At 33.5% G+C, this 23,942-nt stretch overlaps 1 protein-coding gene across 2 annotated transcripts in view; it reads right to left on the bottom strand.

Moving 5' to 3' along the window:
• Positions 1–8,234: 8,234 nt before the first annotated feature.
• Positions 8,235–23,942, bottom strand: part of LOC118194578 (cytochrome P450 3A24-like) — a 44,809-nt gene continuing 29,101 nt past the window's right edge. Inside the window, exons 9-14 of one of the 2 annotated variants that reach the window (XM_035365743.2) lie at positions 21,314–21,392; positions 19,281–19,389; positions 16,956–17,044; positions 14,607–14,747; positions 14,309–14,474; positions 8,235–8,491 (exon numbers count right to left, since the gene is read on the bottom strand). In XM_035365743.2, coding sequence (XP_035221634.1) covers positions 8,414–8,491; positions 14,309–14,474; positions 14,607–14,747; positions 16,956–17,044; positions 19,281–19,389; positions 21,314–21,392 — 662 coding nt within the window. In that variant the 3' untranslated portion in view covers positions 8,235–8,413. Of the gene's footprint in view, positions 8,492–11,460; positions 11,708–14,308; positions 14,475–14,606; positions 14,748–16,955; positions 17,045–19,280; positions 19,390–21,313; positions 21,393–23,942 lie in introns of those variants that run through there. The other variant, XM_035365744.2, reaches the window with a different exon arrangement.

Genomic DNA, 23,942 nt, shown 5'->3' with positions numbered 1-23,942 from the left:
TGTTTAAGTTAATTTCTGTCATTAAAAATGTTCATTGATATTACAATCTATTTAGGCTTATTTATTTCTTCAATGGTTACGGGCCCAGGAACGTTTCAATTGTGCCTAATTAGAAAAATACTTATTTTAAAATGAACATTTTGAAGTTTTCGAGCATTGAACTCTTAAGCCTAATTCAGTGCAAGAACTGTTACGTCTAATCAACGGTAAGAACTGATCAGCGTTCAGTTAAGCCTATTTTTATAGCGCTCAATCTTGTTTTTTTTTTTTTTTTTTTTTTTTTTTTTTTTTTTTTTGCTGTGAGAGACTGTATTACATTATGTCGCATTTCACTACTATAGAAAAGCTCGGAAAAGATAATTTTGACAGTTGGAAATTACAAATAGAAGCAGTATTGATTAAAAACGACCATTGGGATTATGTAACCGGTAAAGTGCTAAAACCTGCTGAAGGAACCGAAGACGAAAAGAAATGGCTCCAAGCTGATCAAAAAGCTCGCGCAGATATAATTCTTGCAATTAATCCTAGAGAACTGTGTCATATAAAGCATTGTGTGACATCAAATGCTGTGTGGAATAAACTCAAAGCCGTATATGAATCGAAAGGACCTGCGAAGAAGGCTACATTATTAAAACAGCTTTTATTTAGAAAAATGGTGGAAAGCGAAACGATGTCTGAACATTTGAATAATTTCTTCGAACTAGTTGATAAGCTTAAACAAATGGAAATTGACATAGCTGATGATTTATTATCGATTCTTCTGCTCTACAGTATTCCAGAAAATTTTGAAAATTTTAGATGCGCCATCGAATCAAGAGATCAGTTACCTAGTCCCGAATCTTTGAAAATCAAAATGTTAGAAGAATGGGAAGCAAGAAAAGGGAAAACGTCTCAAGATTCACAGAATGCATACTATACTGATTATAAAAGAAGAAATCAAGAACAGAAGAAAAATGAAAAATGGAAGGTAAATTCAAACAAAAATTTTCCAGCTGAAAGAAATTTTCGAAACTTGAAGTGTAATTACTGCTCGAAAATTGGGCACAAGGCTTCTGAATGCAGAAAGGAAATAGCTGATAGAAAATATGCGCAATCAAATAAGGGAAATCAAGGTTCTTTGATGGCTTCTAATTATGAAGAGCAGATTAGTTTAGCAGTAAACAATGCTTATCAGAAGACCTCCTCATAGTGCTTAGATAGTGGCTGTACATCTTACATGTGCAATGACAGAAGGTTATTTTTAGAATTTCACCCTCGAACGAATTCAACCATAAAGTTAACAGTTAACAAAACAGCAAAAATTACAGGAATTGGAACTGTCCTTATAACAGTACCTAACGGAAATAAGACAATTAAACTTACGCTCAAAAATGTGTTATGTGTTCCGGAATTAAAATGTAATTTGCTGTCAACATCTAAAGCTACTGCAAATAATCGTTCAGTGATTTTTACAGAACGACATGCTAGAATAATAGAACCAAATGGATCTATACTAGTGCAGGCTATTCGTCATGGTGATCTTTATTATATACATCCAAGCACTGAAACAGCTGCAATAGCACAGGTAAGTGATTTTGTAAAGTGGCATCTTAAATTAGGTCATTTAAATGAGTCTGATTTGAAAAGACTTAAGTCTGATAACATGGTTAGAAATTTAAATTTTAATAACACTGAATCTCTAAAAGACTGCAAAGTCTGTATCCGAGGTAAACAAACTGTGCAACCTTTTCAAAAAGAATCAAAATTTCAAAGTAATGAATTACTGAACTTGATTCACTCAGATTTGTGTGGACCTATGAGAGGCCCATCCCATGCTGGTTCGCGTTATTTTGTTACTTTCATAGACGACAAATCGCGCTATGTCGAAGTCAGTTTTCTTAAAACTAAAGATGAAGTGAAAAATGCATTCATTAAATACAAAGCTGCGGTCGAAAATCGTCTAGGAAAGAAAATAAAAATCCTTCGGACTGATAACGGTCTCGAATATCGCGGAGAAGAATTTAATAAATATATTCAAGAATGCGGGATTAAACGAGAATTCTCTGCACCAATGACTCCTCAACAGAATTCGAGAGCTGAACGCATGAACCGCACTTTAACTGAAATGGCCAGATGTTTGTTACTACAAAGTAATCTTCCCCACTCTTTTTGGGCTGAAGCCTTGAACTGTGCTGTTTATGTTCGTAATCGTTGCCCGAATCGAAACCTGGGAGTAAACAAAACACCTTATGAGTTATTTTTTTGGCATCAAGCCAACTGTATCTCACTTCAGAGTATTCGGACAGAAATGTTTTGTACTTAATAAAAGGTCTAAAGGGAAATTCGATCCTCGATCAGAAGAACATATATTTGTAGGATACTCAAATGAATCGAAAGCATACAGGCTCTGGAATAAAAATTCCAGAAAAATCGTTATAAGCCGAGATGTTAGATTCATTGATGAATTTGAAAACTGTACTAATTATGATAAAGATTTAGAAGTTTTATTTCTCGAAAATATTCCTGATAAAAAGAAGGAAAAACCTCTGAATGTAAATCAAATATCGGCTAATGAAATAACAGAAGACCCCTCAAATATGGCAGAAGCATCTGCTGAATCATCTGATAATGAAGATTCTGATTCCGAAGCACTACCTGAAATGCAGATTAAAAGGGGGGCAGGTCGTCCAAAGAAAGTCAAGACTGGGAAGCCAGGAAGACCAAAAAAGGAGTACCACAATATAAACATAGAAAAGGAAGAAGCACAAATTGCTGAAGAAGATACAAATCCGACATTAGAAGAAGCATTAAATGGAAGTTATGCTGAAGAATGGCATAAGGCTATGCAAAGTGAGTATGAAGCACTTGTTAAAAATGGTGCATGGAAATTAGTAAAGCGACCACACAACAAAAAGGTAATAGGATGTCGCTGGGTTCTTAGAACGAAATATAATGCAGATGGAACAGTTCAAAAGAGAAAAGCTCGATTGGTTGCTAGAGGATTTGCACAGGAACCTGGAATTGATTTTAATGAAACCTTTGCTCCAGTAGCCAGAGCAAGTTCTATAAGAACTGTGATTGCATACAGTGCTGAACAAGACCTTATTTTATATCAACTAGATTTTGTTATGGCTTATGTTAACGGAGATTTAAAAGAAGAAATTTTCATGGAACAAGCTAAAGGTTTTGAAGACCAAAATAATCCTGATTATGTTTATGCTTTGCAAAAGTCTCTTTATGGTTTGAAACAAAGTGGACGACAGTGGTATGAAAAATTAGACAAAAAACTCAAAAACTTTGGATTACAACCATTACGATCAGATAAGTGTGTATACAGGATGAAAACATCTCAAGGTGAGTTAATTCTAATTTTATATGTTGATGACTTAATAATAGCAACAAATAGCTGTGATTTATATGCTGAACTTAAAGGTTATCTTTCTAAAGAATTTCATGTTAAAGATTTAGGCAAACTTCATTATTGTCTAGGAATAGAATTTAATCAAGATGTAAATAATAATTCTATTAGTTTATCTCAGCAGAAATATGTTGATAATATTCTACGAAGGTTTAATATGCAAGATGCAAAACCAGTAGCAACTCCTTTAGATCCTAGTGTAAAATTAAGTAAAGAAATGTGTCCTTCTGAAACTGAAAAGGAAGAAATGAACAATGTACCTTATCGCCGTCTAATTGTTTCGCTTATGTATCTTTCTGTGTTTACTAGGCCGGATATTACATATGCCGTCAGTCACCTGAGCCAATTTAATAACAATCCTGGAAAATTACACTGGTTGGCTGCAAAGCGCGTTCTTCCATACTTAAAAGGAACTAAAAATTATTGTTTAAAATTTCGAAAGACTGAAAAAGCACTTATTGGATATACCGATGCCGACTGGGCGTCTGATGTTAATACTAGAAAATCGTATACAGGTTACCTATTCAAGCTAGCTGGAAATCCGATAACATGGGAATCACGAAAGCAACAAACTGTTGCATTATCAAGTACTGAAGCAGAGTACATCAGTCTTTCAGAAAGTGCCAAAGAAGCAGTTTATTTACGTCGTTTCCTTAAAGAATTAAATTTTACTGCTGATTATCCAACCATTATATATTGTGATAATCAAGGTGCACAAAAGCTTATGAAAAATGCTGTTTATCACTCACGCACTAAACACATAGATATTAGACATCATTTCATTCGTGAAATTTATGAAAGAAATGAAATAGACGTTAAATATGTGCCAACAGAGAAAATGCCTGCTGATGTACTGACAAAAACATTGACTGCTTCGAAACATTCTAAGTGCTGTAAATTAATTGGAATAACTGTAAATGATTAATGTTTATTTTTTTTCAGCCGCCAAACGTCGAAAGGGGGATTGTTGTATCATAAATTATATTACGACGTTTAGCTTAAGAGAGCTTCTCCTGACGCATGCGCCGTTCGCGTTTATCCGCGCGGTGAATGATGATGACGTAACTGTTTATTACGTATGTATGTATATGTATACCATTCTTACTTCTTCGCCTTTTTTCTCTGCTGTACGCAACTATGTTTAAGTTAATTTCTGTCATTAAAAATGTTCATTGATATTATAATCTATTTAGGCTTATTTATTTCTTCACATCCTATACGAAACAGTAATACATGTAAACTCTTCTTTAAAACATCCTACACGAAAGCATTTCTTTTGTAGTCACATATAGCTTTCGAATGTTTAGTCGTAATAAAGTGCGTATTCATTCTAAAAGAAGAAAGAAAATTTTAAATTTTTTTCGTGAGAGATTTCAGTATGCATGTTTTCTTAAGAAAAAATGTTTCCTTCAAGTTTAATCGAAAACCTGTGCCATCTAAATACTATCATAAATAATTTATTAATAGAGTTTCGATTTTTTAATTAAATGCTTATAATACTGTGATTGCAAACACCTTTCGCTAAAATTTCCAAGGTTGAGTGGTTTCAAAGAAAATTGTCCTAGATAAATTTCACTAAAAGCTAGGTAAATATCAGCTTATCAGCTTATTTTTTGCCTTTTAGTGACATACGTAAGAGCCTTCGCCACTTGCCATGGAGTAGTAGTTTTCAAATTTTATGGCAGTGTTATAAGGTATTTTCCCCGCTTTCCTAGCGTGCCTTCGTGGTGTAGTGGTTCTGCACGCTGGACCGGTATTCTTTCAGCGGTTCCCTGGTTCGATTCCCGGCGAAGGCGGTTGTTCTTTTTTCATTGACAGTGAGACATACAGTGAGACAAAAACTATTGCTAGGCTCCAGTTAGAGAGTCGGCCCTTAGTTACACAGCGTCAGTTCAGATTTTTTAGGATTTTTATCCACCTTATGACCCCCCTATGAATTTTGGCGACTCGAAATGGGATTGCGAGTCGTAGTTTAAATACCACTGCCACAGGGTATCATAGGCACGGCAGCCATTCGAAGTCATGTTTCAGATACTTTCTAATCAGTGTTTGCATTATGAGCTGGGATAAAAAGTATCATATAAGTCTCGTAAGGCATGAAACTAGAGTTGTAAGCACGTGTATTTGTTAACTTATTGGGCAACCTTTCTAAACATCTGCTATTAGTTATTTAGTTATTTTAATTATAGATATATACATGTGGGAATAGTGGAAGGAATAACAATAAAGTATTAGAAATTAAACTGATAGACTACTCAGCGTACAGTGCTCATGAATGTTAACTGATCAAGCTGTCAAACGCATGATATTTCATAGACATATACACTGCTTGACAGTTGTTAAGAAACGAAGTATTTGTGAAAATATACATTCCCGACAACCGCGCAATCGCATGAAGAATAAGTGTATAGGGCGTTGCAGGGTGTATTTCTTATCTTTATAAGAGGCAGCGCACTGGCTGGTTTTAACTCTACTCACTATAAGTTACTCTTTTACGAAACCAGATTGCTTATTATGCTTCGCTATGCTAGCCTTGTATAGGAATACTCATGCCGTACCAATAGAAAAAATGTTACAAAACGTTACAGATTGCCGAAAACTCTATCCTGAGACAAATCCCGTGCAGTCCGTGGTATGTTCATAACAACAAAACTAGTAAGAACTGGGTGTTCATCAGCTACACGTTAACTTACTTACTTACTACCAGCTGAGTTACTGTATTGCCTGTTATATAAAACATTTGTACTCAATTGGTGGAGCATTCTGTTGTCCCTAGGCCGAGCTAAAAATCTCTTTGAAACATTAAAATTTGTAGCGTAATTTATAAAGCTACTTCGGAAGATGGGTATTTGTGGCCTGTGATTAGTAAAGAGATCCTGTCAAGACTTTGACTGTGTTGAATGAAAATTTTAGCAATGTTTTATGCATTGTGATTATGAGTTTACAAAGAACATTTACTCTAGAAGTCAATGGTGAATTGAATATAAGAAGTTATTCGGATGGATTATATTGAGCAAAATCAACTGGGTATATTAATGTACCTAACATGTGCTGTTCACATATTTTCAAAGTTCCTGTGTAATGTTTGCTTGTCACATTCATAGTAGGCACTTGTGTTATTCACTTATTTGCAGTTTGCTTACAATCCACTTATATATAGTCTGCCTCTTAACTGAAGGTGACGTTGAAAATCACCAAATAGTGTACAACTTTTATAGAAGTCTCAGAGAAAACAACCACTCCATCATACCACTTTATTATGATTATTGCTTGCCAGGTATTGGCAAACAGCTGGTGGTCATATTAAGCAATAAAATGTGAATCACTATTTGGTACTGACATTATATTTCCGTATTTTGTTCTTATTAATCTGTACTTTGTATATTACTGTAGCCTAGTACATCCTCTTGAACCAACATTGCCTTTAATTACCCCACTTAGTCTGTATGCTTGTGTGTCATATGGTTAGATCACTTTGATTGTGTGAATGCCTCATGTGAACTTTATTCAAGATATTTTACACTATGATATCTCACTCTGTCTTACTCTTATTTACATCCATCGCCAGCTCCTTCCCCCATTTAACTTACTGTGTTGAGTTCATATCCTTAATTTTCGTTTTTTAATTATTGATTAATCTTCTTATATTATAAATTTATTTTGGACCATTTTACAATTCGAAATTTAAATCAGTTTCAACGGAGGTTGGACAATGAGTCCGAGTAACTACCATAAGTTTTCATGTTAGACGGTAGATACTGACTGCGGAGTGTCATATAAGACATAGTGAGTGCGTACAATTGTGAATGCATCCTAGCACGTCTAAGTAAGACGACTGTGGTTGAAAATCTGGATGTCTCAAGGCAGGACGAAGTGTCACTCAAGTTGGCCTAGTAACAAGCATGTCGAAAATAATTTTACGTCGAGGTTAAAGAAGGCTTCCGAAGGTGGAAGTGCAGTGCGAAAAATTGCTGCAGACCTTAGCAGCAAGACCACAATCGATATAAAATTAGTAACTTAATAACCTTGAGTTTGGCATAGATTTAGTCAAGATCTCAAGATATGTACGCCAACCCAGTGACGAAAAGGAAAATTCCGTTATGTTACAAATGTTACTCCTGGTTAGATATCCTCAGACCTTCCAAACATTATCGGCGTTCACGCATCTGTGAGAAAAATTGCGCGGTGATTATATGACGTTGATTTATATACACGAAAATGTGTTGCATGCATTCTGCTACGAATACATTCATCGTCGAAAAGATTAAGTTGGTATATTCACCATCCCTGTAGAGGTCAGCAAAAGTCATGCACCTCGCTTCACTGTCAACAATGATTCTGGACACCAGCTAGTGTAGAGAAAGAGAAATAACTCTTTACTATCGCTGGAAAGTCAAAGAAATTGATCGCTATGGCCAAAGAATGATTGTGTGGGCGGGTATCATGCGCAGTGGGGCAGAACTTCTCTGTATATCTTCGACGAAGGTATACTGACATCTCAGCGGTATTGTACGGAAAATATCTATAGATCATGTTCGTTTTTTCCGTGGTGCAGTTGATCCAGACTAGTTACTGTATGACAAAAAAGAAGGCGCGTCCAAAAGTAAAAGAACCAGCTGTACTGATGAGTGCATCTGTCTTTGCAAATTTATCTGTTTGTTTCTTAATTTCACTGATCTTCCCCAATAATGTTAAACCTATAACTTGCCCGTCATGGTTTATGCATTACTTGTTTGTTTCATGAGTTCAGAACTGAAGACGTATTTATAAAAGCTCAACAGGAGAAAAATATTGCAGGCTGTAGATTCGAAATGTAATGAGAAAAAACACGATATAATTAGCCATAAAAGTTTATTTAATTTATTCTTCAAACATATGAACTGTAGAAATAAAAATATCACAAATCTCAACAATATTAACAGGCTTCATAATGGAAATACTGTACTCCAAAATAGTTTTAACTTTTCCTTTTATCTATTTACAGCTGCTAAACAGTTTCATAATTTTTGGTAATTATTATAACGGAATGGCCTTCAGATGAATTCCCTTTTTAGGATTTATAGATGCTGCAGCTATCTTCAAAGTTATAGGCTCCTGTAAATACACAAATGCAATTTAATATTACTGAAAATTTTTATTGGATATTTTATTACAATGTTTTTTGTTTCAGCACAACCAAATAAAAATAATCACTAAAACAAACACACACTCATTTCATGGTATAAAAAAGAAGACGGAAATTCATTTGATCATATGGAACATCAGGCAGCAAATTATTTCTCACTCATTTCACTATTTAAATCGATAGATTTATCGAAGTAGAAAACAGAAGCAAATTTTGTTTTACATTTACAAATTCGTGAATATTTAGACAAATCTGCACTATGATCCCTTCTGAAAATATAGTTATTATTATAAAATACATAGGTAATATAAACACGTTATTGATGCTTAAGTATGTTAGACTTTAAGCTGCTTTTTTCTAGTTCACACATGACTCATTTTCGGCTGATTGCTATTTCAACAATCATTTTAATTCTCAGTCAAATGGAATTTTTTTCACTAAGTGTTTAGTGCTGCTGTGTAAATGTTTTCTTCTTTGAAAAAATATAGTCCGTTCATCATACTTATGCATTAGTCTGTCTTTATTTTCTGAACCTCAGATTCTCAAAGCCATAAGTTTGCATATAAAGTTAAATTAAAATTTAATTCATTTGTGTTGTTATAAAATTCTCGTGTGACACAAAATCTGCGGAAAAGTGCTAAATAAATGCAACAGTTGCATTCCCAGCTCTCTTTACTATATCCTTCCATCAAGAATTCAGATACCAAAAACCGTGGTAGATAATGGATTCTTCCATACTGATTGGTTGTACGGGCTGGATAAGTACTTTCGGGGTTTACCTAATATGTAAGGAAAATATCAACCAGTTTCTCTAAAGAAATCCTCCAAAAAGGTAAAGATCATGAAATTAAGCAAATTTCCCAGTATGAAGAAAAGAGAGAGAATAATATTAGCTAATATAATGACAAGGTACTGCATAAAAAGCTGCCCACTAATTATTACCATTAAACTGTGTAGAGACATTATGTTAATTGGAAGCAGGAGAGATGAAAAACAGCAACGCCTGTGCCGGGAATCGAACCACGGACCTCTGGAATACGTGCCCAGCGTGTAGACCACCACAGCTCGAAGGCATGCCAAGAAGGCGGGATAAATACCATATAACTGTTTTAGAAATTAGATCTCGTTAAAATATTTACTCAAAAAAGCGTATCGTAAGCTTGTTAAACTTTATAACTTTGAAATGTAGTGTAACATTTATGTTTTTGTCATTTCGGAAATTTTGGAACATTTCTTAATATTTAACATTGATTCCCTCAAATCTACATTGCTAGTCATTAAAATTGCAACACCATGAAAGCAAATATAAAAAATATGATGTGTGCACCACATGACTTCCTTGTACGGAATATTAAATTATACCCATTTTTCCTTGCATTTCATTTAAACTTATTGGATTGAATTAAATCTACTTCGTTGATAGCGCATAAACCACAATAGAATAAATGCACTCTTTAAAATTCATTATATTTGTTTACCATAGCGGCACTCTGGCGCTAGGTTCACTTACAAGCGTTAACGTACCCACAGGCGCCACGAATAATTATCTTCAGAATTCATTTTAAATTAGTTTTACAATTTTTGGGGAGTTTTACAATTCTTCGGGAGTCCTTTATCCTGTCCTTACGTACAGATGTCACACAAAAACATCGTTAAATTGCTTTCGATAGCGGTGAAAATGGACATTTGCGTTGAAATATGATGCCTGAAACTTTTCGCGATTACAATACTTCCTTTTTACTTCGTACAAAGAAGTAAAAAAAAAAAAAAAATACTTATTGCACGTAAACAGTATGGCATGAAAACAAAATGATTAAATTCATTAGCATTTTGGAGGTTTGCAGGAGTGCGAAATCAGTAAAAACAGCTGCATCCCTGGCAGCTAAAACGGCCCTTACCCCATTAGGCGTGGAGTCGAACTGGGCTTGGATGACAGAAACTAGCAACTCGTCCCATGCTACTTCTAGTCTATGCTGCTTCAAGACTTCAAGTCTACCCATTACAGAGATAAAAGAATGCACAAAAGGGTGTGAAATTTCGTCGCAATATCGGATGACTGTGACGGAACTAACAGGAATCATGTAGAGAGTGGTGCGGCCATTCGTTGCTATCCCACTCCATACAATAAAGCTTCCTTTTCTGTAATGGTCTCTTTCAACGATGTTTGCTACCCGATGGCGTGTGCCTGGCTCTCGCCATAACATTGTCCTTTGGGTATCATTCTGGCTGTTAAATTGAGATTCCTCAGCCTACCGATTCCACAACGATGCAAATTCAGCTCTTTCGCAACAGGGGATTATCTTGCACTAGCTGGCTGCATCCCGACAGCCCTCCAGCTCATTTCATCGTGTAGATGGTGTCTTCGGCTCAAGCATTTCGCTTTGGCTATCTCGGGTTACATGGAACTATGCTGCTTGTGAATTGACCAGGACAGCTGAAGTCAAGTAGTATAAAAAAAGAAGGCACGTCCAAAAGTAAAGGTGTGTATTTAATTATGGCAAAGCACACTAGGGCTATCTGCCTAAGGGGGGGATGCCTTCGTGGAGGACATTCTAAGGGAAACTGGCTCGTATACACGTTACACATGGGGAAAACCACGAAAACGCCCATGCAGCCGGCCTGTTCGTGGGATTCGAACCTCAGACCGAACTACCAGTGTTCAGACTTTACCGCTCGGCCGCTGGTGGGCCCAAAAGTAAAGGAAACAGTTGTACTGATGAGTGCATCTGTCTTTGCAAACTTATCTGTTTGTTTCTTAATTTCACTGCTCTTCCCCAATAATGTTAAACCTATAACTTGCCCGTCATGGTTTATGCATTACTTGTTTCTTTCATGCGGTCAAAACTGAAGACGTATTTATAAAAGCTCAATAGAAGAAAAATATTGCAGGCTGTAGATTCGAAATGTAAGGAGAAAAAACACGATATATTTAACCATAAAAGTTTATTTAATTTATTCTTCAAACATATGAACTGCAAAAATAAAAATATCACAAATCTCAACAATGTTAACAGGCTTCATAATGGAAACACTGTACTCCGAAATAGTTTTAACTTTTCATTTCTCTATTTACAGCTGCTAAACAGTTTCATAATTTTTGGTAATTATTATAACGGAATGGCCTTCAGATGAATTCCTTTTTTAGGATTTATAGATATCGTAGCTATCTTCAAAGTTATAGGCTCCTGTAAATACACAAATGCAATTTAATATTACTGAAAATTTTTTATTGGATATTTTATTACAATGTTTTTTGTTTCAGCGCAACCAAATCAAAATAAACACTAAAACAAACACACACTCATTGAATGGTATAAAAATGAAGACGGAAATTCATTTGATCATATGGAACATCAGGCAGCAAATTATTTCTCACTCATTTCACTATTTAGATCAATAGATTTATCGAAATAGAAAACAGAAGAAATTTTGTTTTACATTTGAAAATTCGTGAATATTTAGACAAATCTGCACCATGATCCCTTCTGAAAATATAGTTATTATTATAAAATACATAGGTAATATAAACACATTATTGATGCTTGAGTATGTTAGACTTGAAGCTGCTTTTTTCCAGTTCACACATGACTCATTTTATGCCCTTTTAAGGCATTGTGGTGTGACAGCAGGATTGCGTTTAATGCTAATTATGGTTGAATTTTTCCATTCCACGATGCAGCCTGTACCTCATACGTAAATTGTAGGTTTTAGTCCCCTTTTTTACTTTTCCTTTTAGCATTCGTTTTGGCTTACTTTTTGAGCACGAGTGTACGTATATATATATATGTAATTAGATCGACATTGGAAATAGTGAAGCTTAGTAATCTAGTATACCATTTGCATTGAATAAAAAGACGAAACTAAAAAGTTAATTTCTTCTGTGTCTTCAATTCTGAAGTTTTCCACTTCGCTACGACAACACCCGGACTCTGATGTGACCAGATTGCTAAGCTTCATCATTTCCAACGTTGATCTAATGAAAATATTACAAACATATGTTACCGTGAAAAACCGAAATTGGAGAATGTCGACTTTCACTGGAGAATATCAACATTCACCAAATACGTCGGTTAAAGACCGAATATTTCACTACATTCTTGTATATTCGGACCCTCACCGGTGTATGTCGACAATCACAGATATGCTCTGGCGAAAGTCGAAAAGAGAGGTCATAAAGTGCCATAATAGTTTAAGTTGTTGCAACAAATAAGATTTGAATCACATAATTTAGTGAGTTTTTTATTACTGTTATTTTATTTTCTCATTGAGAACGTACTGTATAATTAAGTAAGTTTTTAACATCTATTATTTTCCTTTCTCATTTTGAATGTATTGTGTGTTTTAGGTTCTCATGTTCTTAAGTTCTTATTTCAAGTCTCAAGTGCGTTTATTCGCGACTGAATTACGGAGAAGAAAATATAATATTGTTATATGTTCAACATTCACCATTAGTACATGGTGAAAGTCGACATTGACCGGTGTAAGTCAGAAATAAGAGTATTTGGAAAATATTTCGGACATACACCAAGAGACTATGTGAATGTTGACATTCACCGGTGAAAGTCGACATTCTCCAGATTTTGGTGTTTCACCGTAACATACATACACACACACACACACACACACACACACACATATATATATATATATGCTATGGAAGCGTTTAAGACATTGTTCCTGATGCTAGTAGGACACTTTTAAGCAGAAAAAGCGGAAAATGATTTGAGTGTAAATGGAACGCCATAAAATGAACTTATTAAACAAGAAATTTTGTTTTCCTTGGGATCTTAAAGCGGATTATCTTCCATATGCGTTAATAAGTGTATATTATAATGAACATGTAGCTTGTGTTCACAATGAAGTCTTCAGTTATTAACAGTAAATTCAGGTACTGATAATAAATTCAAAATTTGAGCAGTTAAGGAAAGAGTGACTCTTATGTTTCAGCATATAAGTAATGTACGGCATGCCTCTAGAACGTAGTTGGCATTCTTTGAATGAATTTTTATTGATTTGTGTTTTCAAGATCCTCTTGCTAACTATACAAAATCTTTTGATTTTCGTTTTTAATCATGTTGCTAATCCTGCTATAATTGTAAAAATAATTACTGACACTCATTTAGCTGTGAAATATTAGTCTCTAAATATGCAAACAAATTTTAACCGTCATTTGTTAAATTTAACGAAATTCCCCTACATTGTACTCGTTTTTCAAAGTCAATATCAATATTATGAAAATAACTCTAAGATTAATGAAAACTTTATTGTGGATTTCTAAATTGTTAAAGAGTTGCAGGATGAAGAAGATTTTTCAATAACGTTGAAATATTTGCAAGCTAGTTGATAAAGACGGTGGAAATTAAAAGAAGTGTAGAGTATTTCTAGTGCAATGCATATATTTAAGGTTTAGTTTGATTTATTTAACTATGCAAAGCACTCGAGGGATACCTGCCTAAAGGAAGGGATGCCTTTGTGGAAGACGTTTTAAGGAGAACTGGCTCTTAAACACGTTACACATAGGGAAAACTACAAAAACGCCTATGCAGTTAGCCCGTTCGCTGGAATTCGAACCCCGAACCGAACCACCAGTGTTCAGGACTTTACCGCTCGGCCGCTGCTGAACGCATACATTTAAAATCGGTGTTTCTAATCTAAAAAAAAAATGAATTTAAACATATCTCGCGGCCGTAGAAATGAATAAACGGTAAAACTTGTTCGATGCAATTAGATTCACCTTTTAAGAAATTTCCCTTAATTACAAATTAGCGTTTTCAGTGTTTACTTACATTATCAGTTTCTGCACAAGGTTTCAGTTTATACTTCGACAGAAGTCTCGCTAACGCTAGCTTAGCTTCCATTAAAGCGAATCTCATACCAACGCAATTTCTAGGTCCAGCTCCAAAGGGCTGGTATGCCAGTGGATTAAGCTTTTCTTTATTTTCGGGAGAAAACCTAAAAATTTAAATAACATTAATAAATTCATGTCCATATAACTTCCCTCACAGAAGCAAAAACAGCGTTAAAATACGTGTAGCGTAATCTTCTCTATACAATACTTGCTAAAGCTTCATCAGTTAAACCTACCTTTCAGGCTTGAATTCATCTGGATCTTCCCATAGTTCTGGATCCCTGTGTAGGTTAAATACAGGCACTTGTATGGCTAATCCTTTTTTCAAACGGATTTTACCAAGGTCTACGTCTTCTGCGCATTCTCTGTTTACAAATCTGTCAAACAAATAATGACATATGGTACATATTTATATGTACATGAAAAATATTTTAAATTATGAAAAAATGTTGAAAAGGATTCATAAAAATAGATCTGCGATGGCATATCTACTCATCATGAAGTATCTTGTATTGCAGTAAAGTGTTGTATGTTTACGACCAGAAAAAATATTTGATTTTAAAAGATAAACAAACAATAAAATGTTTAACTACATTTCGACCAAAAAAGTCATATTTAATTACAAAAATTATTTTTTGGATTTTTGCCTCAACCAAAAATTTCATTTTAATTGCTTTGAGGTATACAGGATTCGCAAACTATTATTTTAAATATACGTTTAACAATTTTTATATCCACATATTAAATGCAATTTTTACAACTACATGCTACATGTTAATTAACTGTATCTTTAAATTAATTTTTCTTTTTCATGCCTTTTTCCCCCCTGGCATATTGTAAACTATATATCTGCACCTTTCTTTATTTCTTGGTAGCTGTTCCAAATTTCAGTATTGTAATATATGTATTAAAACGTCATGTAATAATTAAATAAATCTGAGCTATTAGGCCAGATTTATTTGCTATTCTTTATCCCCTTGCAACATTCCTTTATTAGGTTATAGAGTTCCTCACTTTTATCTTGTTAAATGTAAATTTTAAAGAGTTAATAAAGGGTTTGAACCATTCTGCTGTGTAGTTTCCTACTACTCCTGTATTCGGACAGAAGTTAATCCACCTGGACCCTACAAGCTAACCATATGTCGTTTGACCAAGCATATGATTTAAAAAACCGATAAGCTGGAAAACCAGGAATTTTCAAATTTCGAAATGAACTTTTTAAATTTTATCTTTATACAAAAGGATATTTTACGTATTTTAGAAACAAGTGATCGCAATATATCTGATTGCAAAAATAGAGAAACGTGAAACTCTGTCTTGGAGATGATTTTTAAATACCTACGATCACTGACGGAATATATCATCTGAAATTTCCACTATATTAAATTATTTCTCCGAAGGTGGAAACCCTATCCAAAACAGAAGCAAGAATTTTACTAAATATTTTTGCAGTACATTCCGTATTAAATTTTACCTGACTGTTTATGTGAACAATAGCGCATTTTAGATGGTAAAAGAAAATTCAATACGGCCTATCTGAGCTCATAAAAAGTTTTGCTTTTCTTTTATTGTATTATTTTAGAAATAATATGAAGATGCATTTTTTTTACACCTGGTTTGATGACATGAGGTGCGAATGGATACATCCCCATTCACTTTAGCCAGCATATCCGATATTTTAATGAACCAACTTTACATTTATGACTGTCTGAAACCCGCGGCCAAGCCATATTTTTTGGGCTTCCATCGCCCCACCAATTAACAGGACAGTTCGTGACCTCACGTTGTCGTACATTTCCTCAATAACTAGAGTGTGCGCTTCTTATGTTGGTCGAGGCGTTTTTGAGATCTCTCACCGACTGGAAACGGTCAATTGTTGCAGAGACTGCGCGAAAACACCCGTCCGCCAGCAGGAACAGATGAGCTCTGACAGAGACCTAAAGCTATTTCCCGAAATGCCATTCAGAATATGTTTACCCCCATATTCAGCCGTATAACAGCTGCTTTTGTTTCCACTGATGAATGCTCAGAATATTGATTTCTATACGTTCTGTATCTCGAAATTATATAAATCTTTAATTATTTTGTCTTTCCATTATGATGTATTCCTGAAATAAATATTATTCCTCTAAGTGCACAATGGAATAATTTTAATGGCCAGCAGTATACCAAAAGATGCATAAGAGAGCTTCAAAAGCTATCTCTAAGCCATATCTGTAATTAATTGTCCTTTTAAATAGAAAAATGTATTGCAGTTCAATACTAAGCAGAATGGGATAAAACTTGTTATCACGAATGAAATTTTTTATCAAATATTTTATCTTGCTCAATATATTATTTATACTAAAACTTAAATTAGATTCATAAATATTTTCAAATTAGTAATGATGTAACGAATTGCTCACTAAACGTTCTTATTATTATTTTGTGCAAAGCTTAAAGCTTTCAGTTCTGCACTTTCAAGCAAAAGGAAATATCTGAAGTTATTTCCTTTTACTTGAAAATAACAAATCTAACAGCTCTCTGATCTCTCTTTATGCTAAACAAACTAGTTAGACAGTCAAAATATTTGACAAAATACTCACAGGTGAATTGGTGGATAAAGTCGAAGAGATTCGTGCAGCACATTATCCAAGTACTGTAACTTGTTCACTGAGTAGTAATCCAGCTCATTCTAATAAAGGAAACAGTATATTAGTTTCTCGAATATCTAAAAGCAAATTCATAAATGGACAGCTAGTTTAACATGCATTTGTTTGCTTGAAACATTTATATTGGCATACGGTTTGATTTTGTGAAAGTATAATTCAGTTGCGTTTTCGATGAAAATTGCAGCAACCATATTGACGATTAGCTAGGAGACATATATTAGGGCATAGATTGCTTTGACTTCATCATAGACGTATACTACTGGTATATGTTTAGTATTAAAAAAAAATGCTGGTACGTCAAGCCATTGGCACAGACCCCAGAACAAATGCCATTACAATCCATTTGTAGTTAAGAGATTACTATAAATCCATTGCTTATGTCATATATGAATTCTCATAATATTTAAGTGAGTAATGTAGAAAGAGTTATGTTTAAACCGATTCCAGAATTATTAAATGCAACTGATTCCTAAGCTGCTATATCAAAGGATATTACGGGAAAACCTTTTTCTTTTGACTGCTTTTAAACCCTTATACATTTTACGTTACCTTTTAAATCTGTCTCTACTTAACCTCTCAAGTAAAAGAAGTCACCTTTTAAATCTGTCTGTACTTAACCTCTCAAGTAAAAGAAGTCAAAAACTAATTATACAGTTCATATAATCTAATAGAAACTTTTATCTAATATATAGATATTATATTTATCTAATAGATATCTAACAGCAACTTTGTATTTCAACAGCCGGGTAAGCGCATCCATAATGAGAAATGTTCAGACGTTAGAATTCTATTTTCTTTGCACATAAAATATCTGACGAGGGAAGACATTATGGTGCGAAATCATATTGATATAAAAAAAGGTTAATTTACAAAAATGAAAGAAAAGATTCGACGCTGATAATTGATTACACAATTGGGACAAAGGTAAACTTTTATCTCAGTTTTAACTGAAAATAAGTGTTTTGAGAGAACATTATATTCAAACAATAACAAAAAAGAGAAAACTAAAAATGTTCAAAAAGGTCACATATAATTGAAAATTCTGCACATAAATTTTGAGAATGAAGATAAATGTACCTAATTAAACATAAATTAAAAATATTCCAATGATATCACGTATTTGTTCCTCTCTTCCATACATGAAGGTTTACTAAACCTGTACACACATTAGGTTTTTTTTATTTATTTATTTATTTATTTTTATTTTTTTTAAAGCTCTGGAGACATAAAAAATGAGCAATGCCCTCACCAGGACTCGAACTACGGACCTCTCGAATACACGTCGAGCAAGCTGACCACTACACCACGAAGGCATGCTAAGAAGGCGGGAGAAATACCTTATAAATCCAAAACTTTTGAATTAACTTATCGGAGATTTTCAGTCATTAGTTTTTAGATAGTAATTAATGGCTTTGACTACTTATAGTAGTTAACCAACATTTCAATAAACCAGAAGATTACATTTAAATGTTTTCAAACTTCTTCGCAAATGACGCAGTATCTCTGAACAGATAGTTTTCCTTAAGTGATAGTACCCCTTCATTTAGCAGATAGCCCTTGGGTACTTTGCCATAATCAGATAAACCAAACCAAACCAACTCAGGCCACAAAATCTTACTTTCAATCAGTATACAAAGAATTGTTTTCTGCTATTAATGCTTTTCTCATCTTTCCTTCTCGGCATGCTCTGAAACAAACTGCCGTTAAATTTATAATTTTTATTGGTAAATGTTTTGATGACCTTTTTGTTGGGAGATTATAGTACAATAATTTTACTTATGATCGCACGTCATTATTTTATTTGTAATCCAAAGCGTATAAATATCTTTTACAATGAATATGGTATATATTGGTAAATTATATTAATGCATAAGTCATTGATTTCTTTCATCCAAAATTCCTTGAAAATGAAATTCCATAAATTCCACATTATAATATTTTCCATATTATAATATTTTCAAGAAAATATGTGCATTCACGCAACATATTTGTTAAACTGAAAGTGTATCTCACATACACGAGGGAAAATATTTACTGATATTAATTTGTAATATTATTTCCTATAACAAATTTGACTTAAATGTTATTAAGCATCTGTGAATAACAGAATGGATTTAAAATCAATGCAGTTAACCAAAGGTTCAGGCTCTAATTTTATAAATGAGTAAAAAATAATAGGTACTTTTGTTTCACAAATATAGAAATTCATTTGCATTCAATTACGAAAACTTATTATTTATTTATTAAAAATTTTACAACCTCAGACTTCAAGAGCTGTAGCACTTCTTCCCTTACTCTATCTTGTACCTCGGGGTAATGGACGAGAAGATGTGTAGTGAAAGCCAGAGCTGTGCTTGTAGTTTCGTAGCTTGATAAATATATCAAAATAAGTAAATAAATGAATAAATAAGCATTAGTAAGCAATTTATACTAAAAATAAGCAATTTATTCTAAAACTATTGTCAGCGGGGAGTTGTGCATCATTAATATAGAAAACTGCATTAATTTCTGGTAGAAAGGTGAACCTAGATATTAAAACTTTATAAAATTGCATGCTATTAAAATGCGTAAAGCTCAATCACATTACACACTGACTGTGCTTAAGTACATAAAAAGCAATTAAAATTTATAATTAAGAGCAATTAAAATTTATAATTAAGAGTTAATTTTACTTCAACACTTCGTTTAAAATTAGATAAAATTCTGTTTTAGGCTTATGCTAATTTAATTTAAAAAAAAAAAAAGAAACAACGAAACAAAAATACACATTTCGAGATAGATTGACTTGGGTCACTGTTTTCCAAGGAGATAATTTTTTTTTTTTTTTTTTTTTTGAGGAGTATTTGAAAATATGTTGGCTCTTTAAATAAGAGGAATTCATGTCGTTTTTCTTGAAATGTGTGAGTTTTTCTGTAAAAATTTCGGTAATTAAAGTTTGCTCAATTTAAAACTGGCGGTCGCCCAGCCAGCATAGTGGACAGTAAAATGACTGCTGTACGGCTGGGTCTGGGCTAGAACCCCGAAAAGGCATGGATGTTTGTAAGTGGGTATAAAGTAGCAGGGCTCCTCGTGGGTAACGCTTAATCTGTTTACAATGATTGTCGCTCTCCTCTTCCTCTTAATGACAGGAGAGTCAATGAATTAGCATTTGTTTATTTAAAACTGCCATAGTTTTACTCCCATTTATTACTTCATTATCAGTTTATTTAAATTAATTTTTTTCCGTACATCTCATGATTTCCATGAATCGCATGGAATCATGAGATGTACGGAATGAAGAATTGAGAGAATTGAATTTCCATGAGAATTTTTCATCTCATGGAAATTTCCATGAATTCATTTAATAAAATATTTTTCCCATATTCTCAGCGACAAGATTTTCATTATATGGCATATGAATTTTTGCTAGTTAAGAAACTAAGAAACTAAGAAACCTCAAACCGCATCAAACGCTAGTTTTCTAAGGTCTTCTATGTAATCCATTGGCCACGTTTGGAAGTAGAATTATTTCAACTTATTCTCTCTGAGATACAATGTTCCCGTTAAAAATGGAATCTGGTACGTATTCATAATTTTATTAAATACTAACAGCAGTGAAATATTTACGTTTTCAATCTAATATAGCTTGGTTTCTAAATTACCTGAACTTTATTTCAACAACTATAAAATTCTGCGAGAAACTAAACCATTAATAGGCAAACAGTTAATACTGCTAAATTTTGGTAGATTCATCCTATGTTCGACAGCCTTCAAAAAAAATTATTTTCCATGAAATTTCCTTAATCTTCTTTACGCCCTTCGAAATTAGTGAGACTTTTTCTCTTAAGAAGTCCGCCACTTTTCCAAGATGTGTATTCGTTTCCTATGATGTGCCTCAATAAACTAACCAAGCTGTACAAACTCCACAGAAAATAGTGTTATCTTATGCATATGATTGAATTTATTTTCATTCTGGTGTTTACAGGAGTTAGCTCAGATCCTGGAATTGAATGGACGAGTTTAAGTGTTAGAATCCGAAACTTCGCCTTGACTAAACCAATAATTCTTTTATAACAAATAGTATATTATCAGTCAATCAACAATAAGTTCTGTAGGAAAACAAAAGCAGACGGAATTTAACTCGTATATTTTTGGTCGTGCAATGATGGTTTACTATTTCTGGTATAAGGCTATTAATGGTAAATTAAGACTAAATTAATACATGCTTATTTTGATGATGATTTTAATGAATTATATGAAATAGTCATCTTAAACTGATAGCACTTGTTAATGAAACGAACTTATGTTTTTACCCAGCTAAGAAGAAAAGAACTGAATTGTCTAAGATATCAGCGTCAGTCATTTGCCGGACCAATCTTCCAGATGATGAGCCTAAATAAAAATGAAAAAGAGTAAATTTTTATTTAACATTTAGACTCTGTTTATTAAATTTTCTAAAATGAAGGAATCTAAAAATGATAATTATTTTCTCCTTTCTCTTATGAAATATTTTCGGTAAAAATTTTAAGAATTATAAAATAAATAACACAAATAATACGCTTTATGAAATATAGCGCATTCCAATCAGTCATCGATATTTCTAACAGAAACTAAAAGCAAATAAATAAAATAAAGAACCCGCATGATGAGTATTGTGATGTATATGTTTGTAGAGGTGCTTCTAGAGCTGGCTTTACTCTAACCTTTTTTTCTTTTCCTAATGTCCAATCATTACGCTACTTTTTTTCTGGAAGAATTATTTATTTTAAGATTTGCTTTATTTAAAATGTCTCATTCTGATAATTTAAAAAACCTCTCATACCGACACAAGCGGTACAGATCAAGAATGACAGCAAGCAAAGTTTTAATAAAAAAGAAAAAAGAAAATTTTGAAGATGCAGAATTATAAATAAATAAAATAAACATTTTATGTTTGTTTGGATATTTGAAATATTGCTGAAACCAATGACAGAACTAGTTGAGTGTTACAAATTACTAGCTTCAGTTTGCTGAATAAAATGTATAAAATAACCATCTTCGTAAGCTCTCTTTATCTTATTCTGCGTATCCGTAAAGTCACTTCATTCACTGAACGCAGGAGGTAACTGGTAAAAACAAAGTGTGGCTTTGATGATTCAGTAGTAGCATACTCGTCTGCACCCCAAGAACGACCACTTTCGACTCCTGGCCAAAGTACGACTCTAATAATGATCATAGCTCAAAACTTTATAGCAATTTCTACCACTATTTTTGTTATCACCAGATTTGACAAGAATAATGTTGCCTATTCCTTCATCAAAGTATAATTAGCCACATTACTTACCATTATAACCTTTAACGTAGACCAATATTTTAAAATATGTGCTAAACGCGAGCGAACTTTCAGATGAATTTATTTAATTGAGATATCTGCTAGCAATGAAAGAACTCTCTTAGCTCTTTGCTTTCCTGAAATTCTTTATATTAAAAGAAAAATGTATTTCACAAATTATTTCAGGCGAAGACTAGGTACAGGAAGCATTCTCCCCCATAATGCGAAATAACACTTAAACTGTTTTGTTTAAGAGTTTATATGTTGCATGGATATCTATGATTCTATTTAAAAAGAAAGTATAAACAAGGGCTATACAATAAAATTAAAACATTCAGCTGTCAAAAGTGACTGACTACTAAATATTAACTAAAGAGTATATTCATTAAGTAGTTGATTTTTATGGAGACGCTATTAAGAATATTTATGCCGTTTCAGTAATGGGTGATCCGTAAACTGCGGCTCTTTGAAGAACCAGTACAAAAATTTGATGGAATCACATAAGCACCATTTTGTTCGAGGACCTTTTTCCCATCTCTTCAACAGCTGCAAAATTCTATTTTTATGAATGTCATCAGATTTATTCATAAAAACTTTATCGAGGTGCTGTTTGACAGTTTCCAAAGAAACGAACTCCAGGCAATTAAAAGAATTTCGAAGTGGCCTGAAGAGTTTAAAATACAACGGGACAAAGTTTTGTGAACATGGAATGGTGACACAAAACAAGTAGGCCAGCTCTTGGCGTTTTGCTTCAACTTCTGCTTTTAAAACTGCCATTTGGAAACAGTATTTTCCGAATTTGTAGTCTGATTTGATAACAACAGTTCAATTGTTTTTTGCAATGTGACCATACAAAGCCCCCTCTTGATGTTACGACAGGAGGGTCTTTGGGCTTAACCTAGGACCTTTTGTTTTGTAACATAACGGCATAGTATCTTCTCATATCCAGTAATGATCCGTTTAAAAAAAAGCTTTTCTTCCAGCAAATAATCACAGGCCGAAACTCGAGCAAACATAATCTTCTCGTTTAAAATAGGGAGCACCTATATACCGAAGAAGCTTACCTAACAGATCTTCAAATGGTCGTGTACTGTATTTTTTAAAATATTTATAATATCCTATAGTTTCTGAACTGTTTAAGGGTAACTTTTGGTAATAGCTTCTCTTAAAAGGTCATTGTTTACATAGGATGGTCGTCTAGAGCAGGTATTATCTTCAAGGCTCAAATTTCCATGCTTAAACTTCTCAAACCGGCTTTGAATAATTTGAACCGTGTCATCAGAAACAGCACTTTGTTCATGTATAGCATAAATTTTACAAGCAGTCTAACTAGTGATAATTTTCTTTTTTAGAATAAAATAACATAATAGGACGAAAATAAACTTGTGTGTTCACCATTCTTAGCACTGCACTGAAACAAAAATTATGCTACAATACATTCTAGAACTATACAACGTCAGCAGAAAGGATAGTATTTAAACATTTGCTTCGATGAAGGTCAGTCCTTAGCAGCAGCAGCAAAATAACTAGAAGAAAACGCACTTCGATTTGGAAAACTGCAGAATTTTCCGCTTGACTTGGATACGTACTTGGAGAAAGGCGAAATTAGTGCATAAAAAGTAAACATGTAA

This window comes from Stegodyphus dumicola, chromosome X1 (assembly GCF_044657685.1).
Source record: "Stegodyphus dumicola isolate Sdum_Otavi_A_Nest chromosome X1, ASM4465768v1".
In the NCBI taxonomy this organism is placed as follows: Eukaryota; Metazoa; Arthropoda; class Arachnida; order Araneae; family Eresidae; genus Stegodyphus; species Stegodyphus dumicola.
The sequence above is the reverse complement of the archived record's forward strand: the minus strand, read 5'-3'. Positions and strand labels throughout refer to the sequence as shown.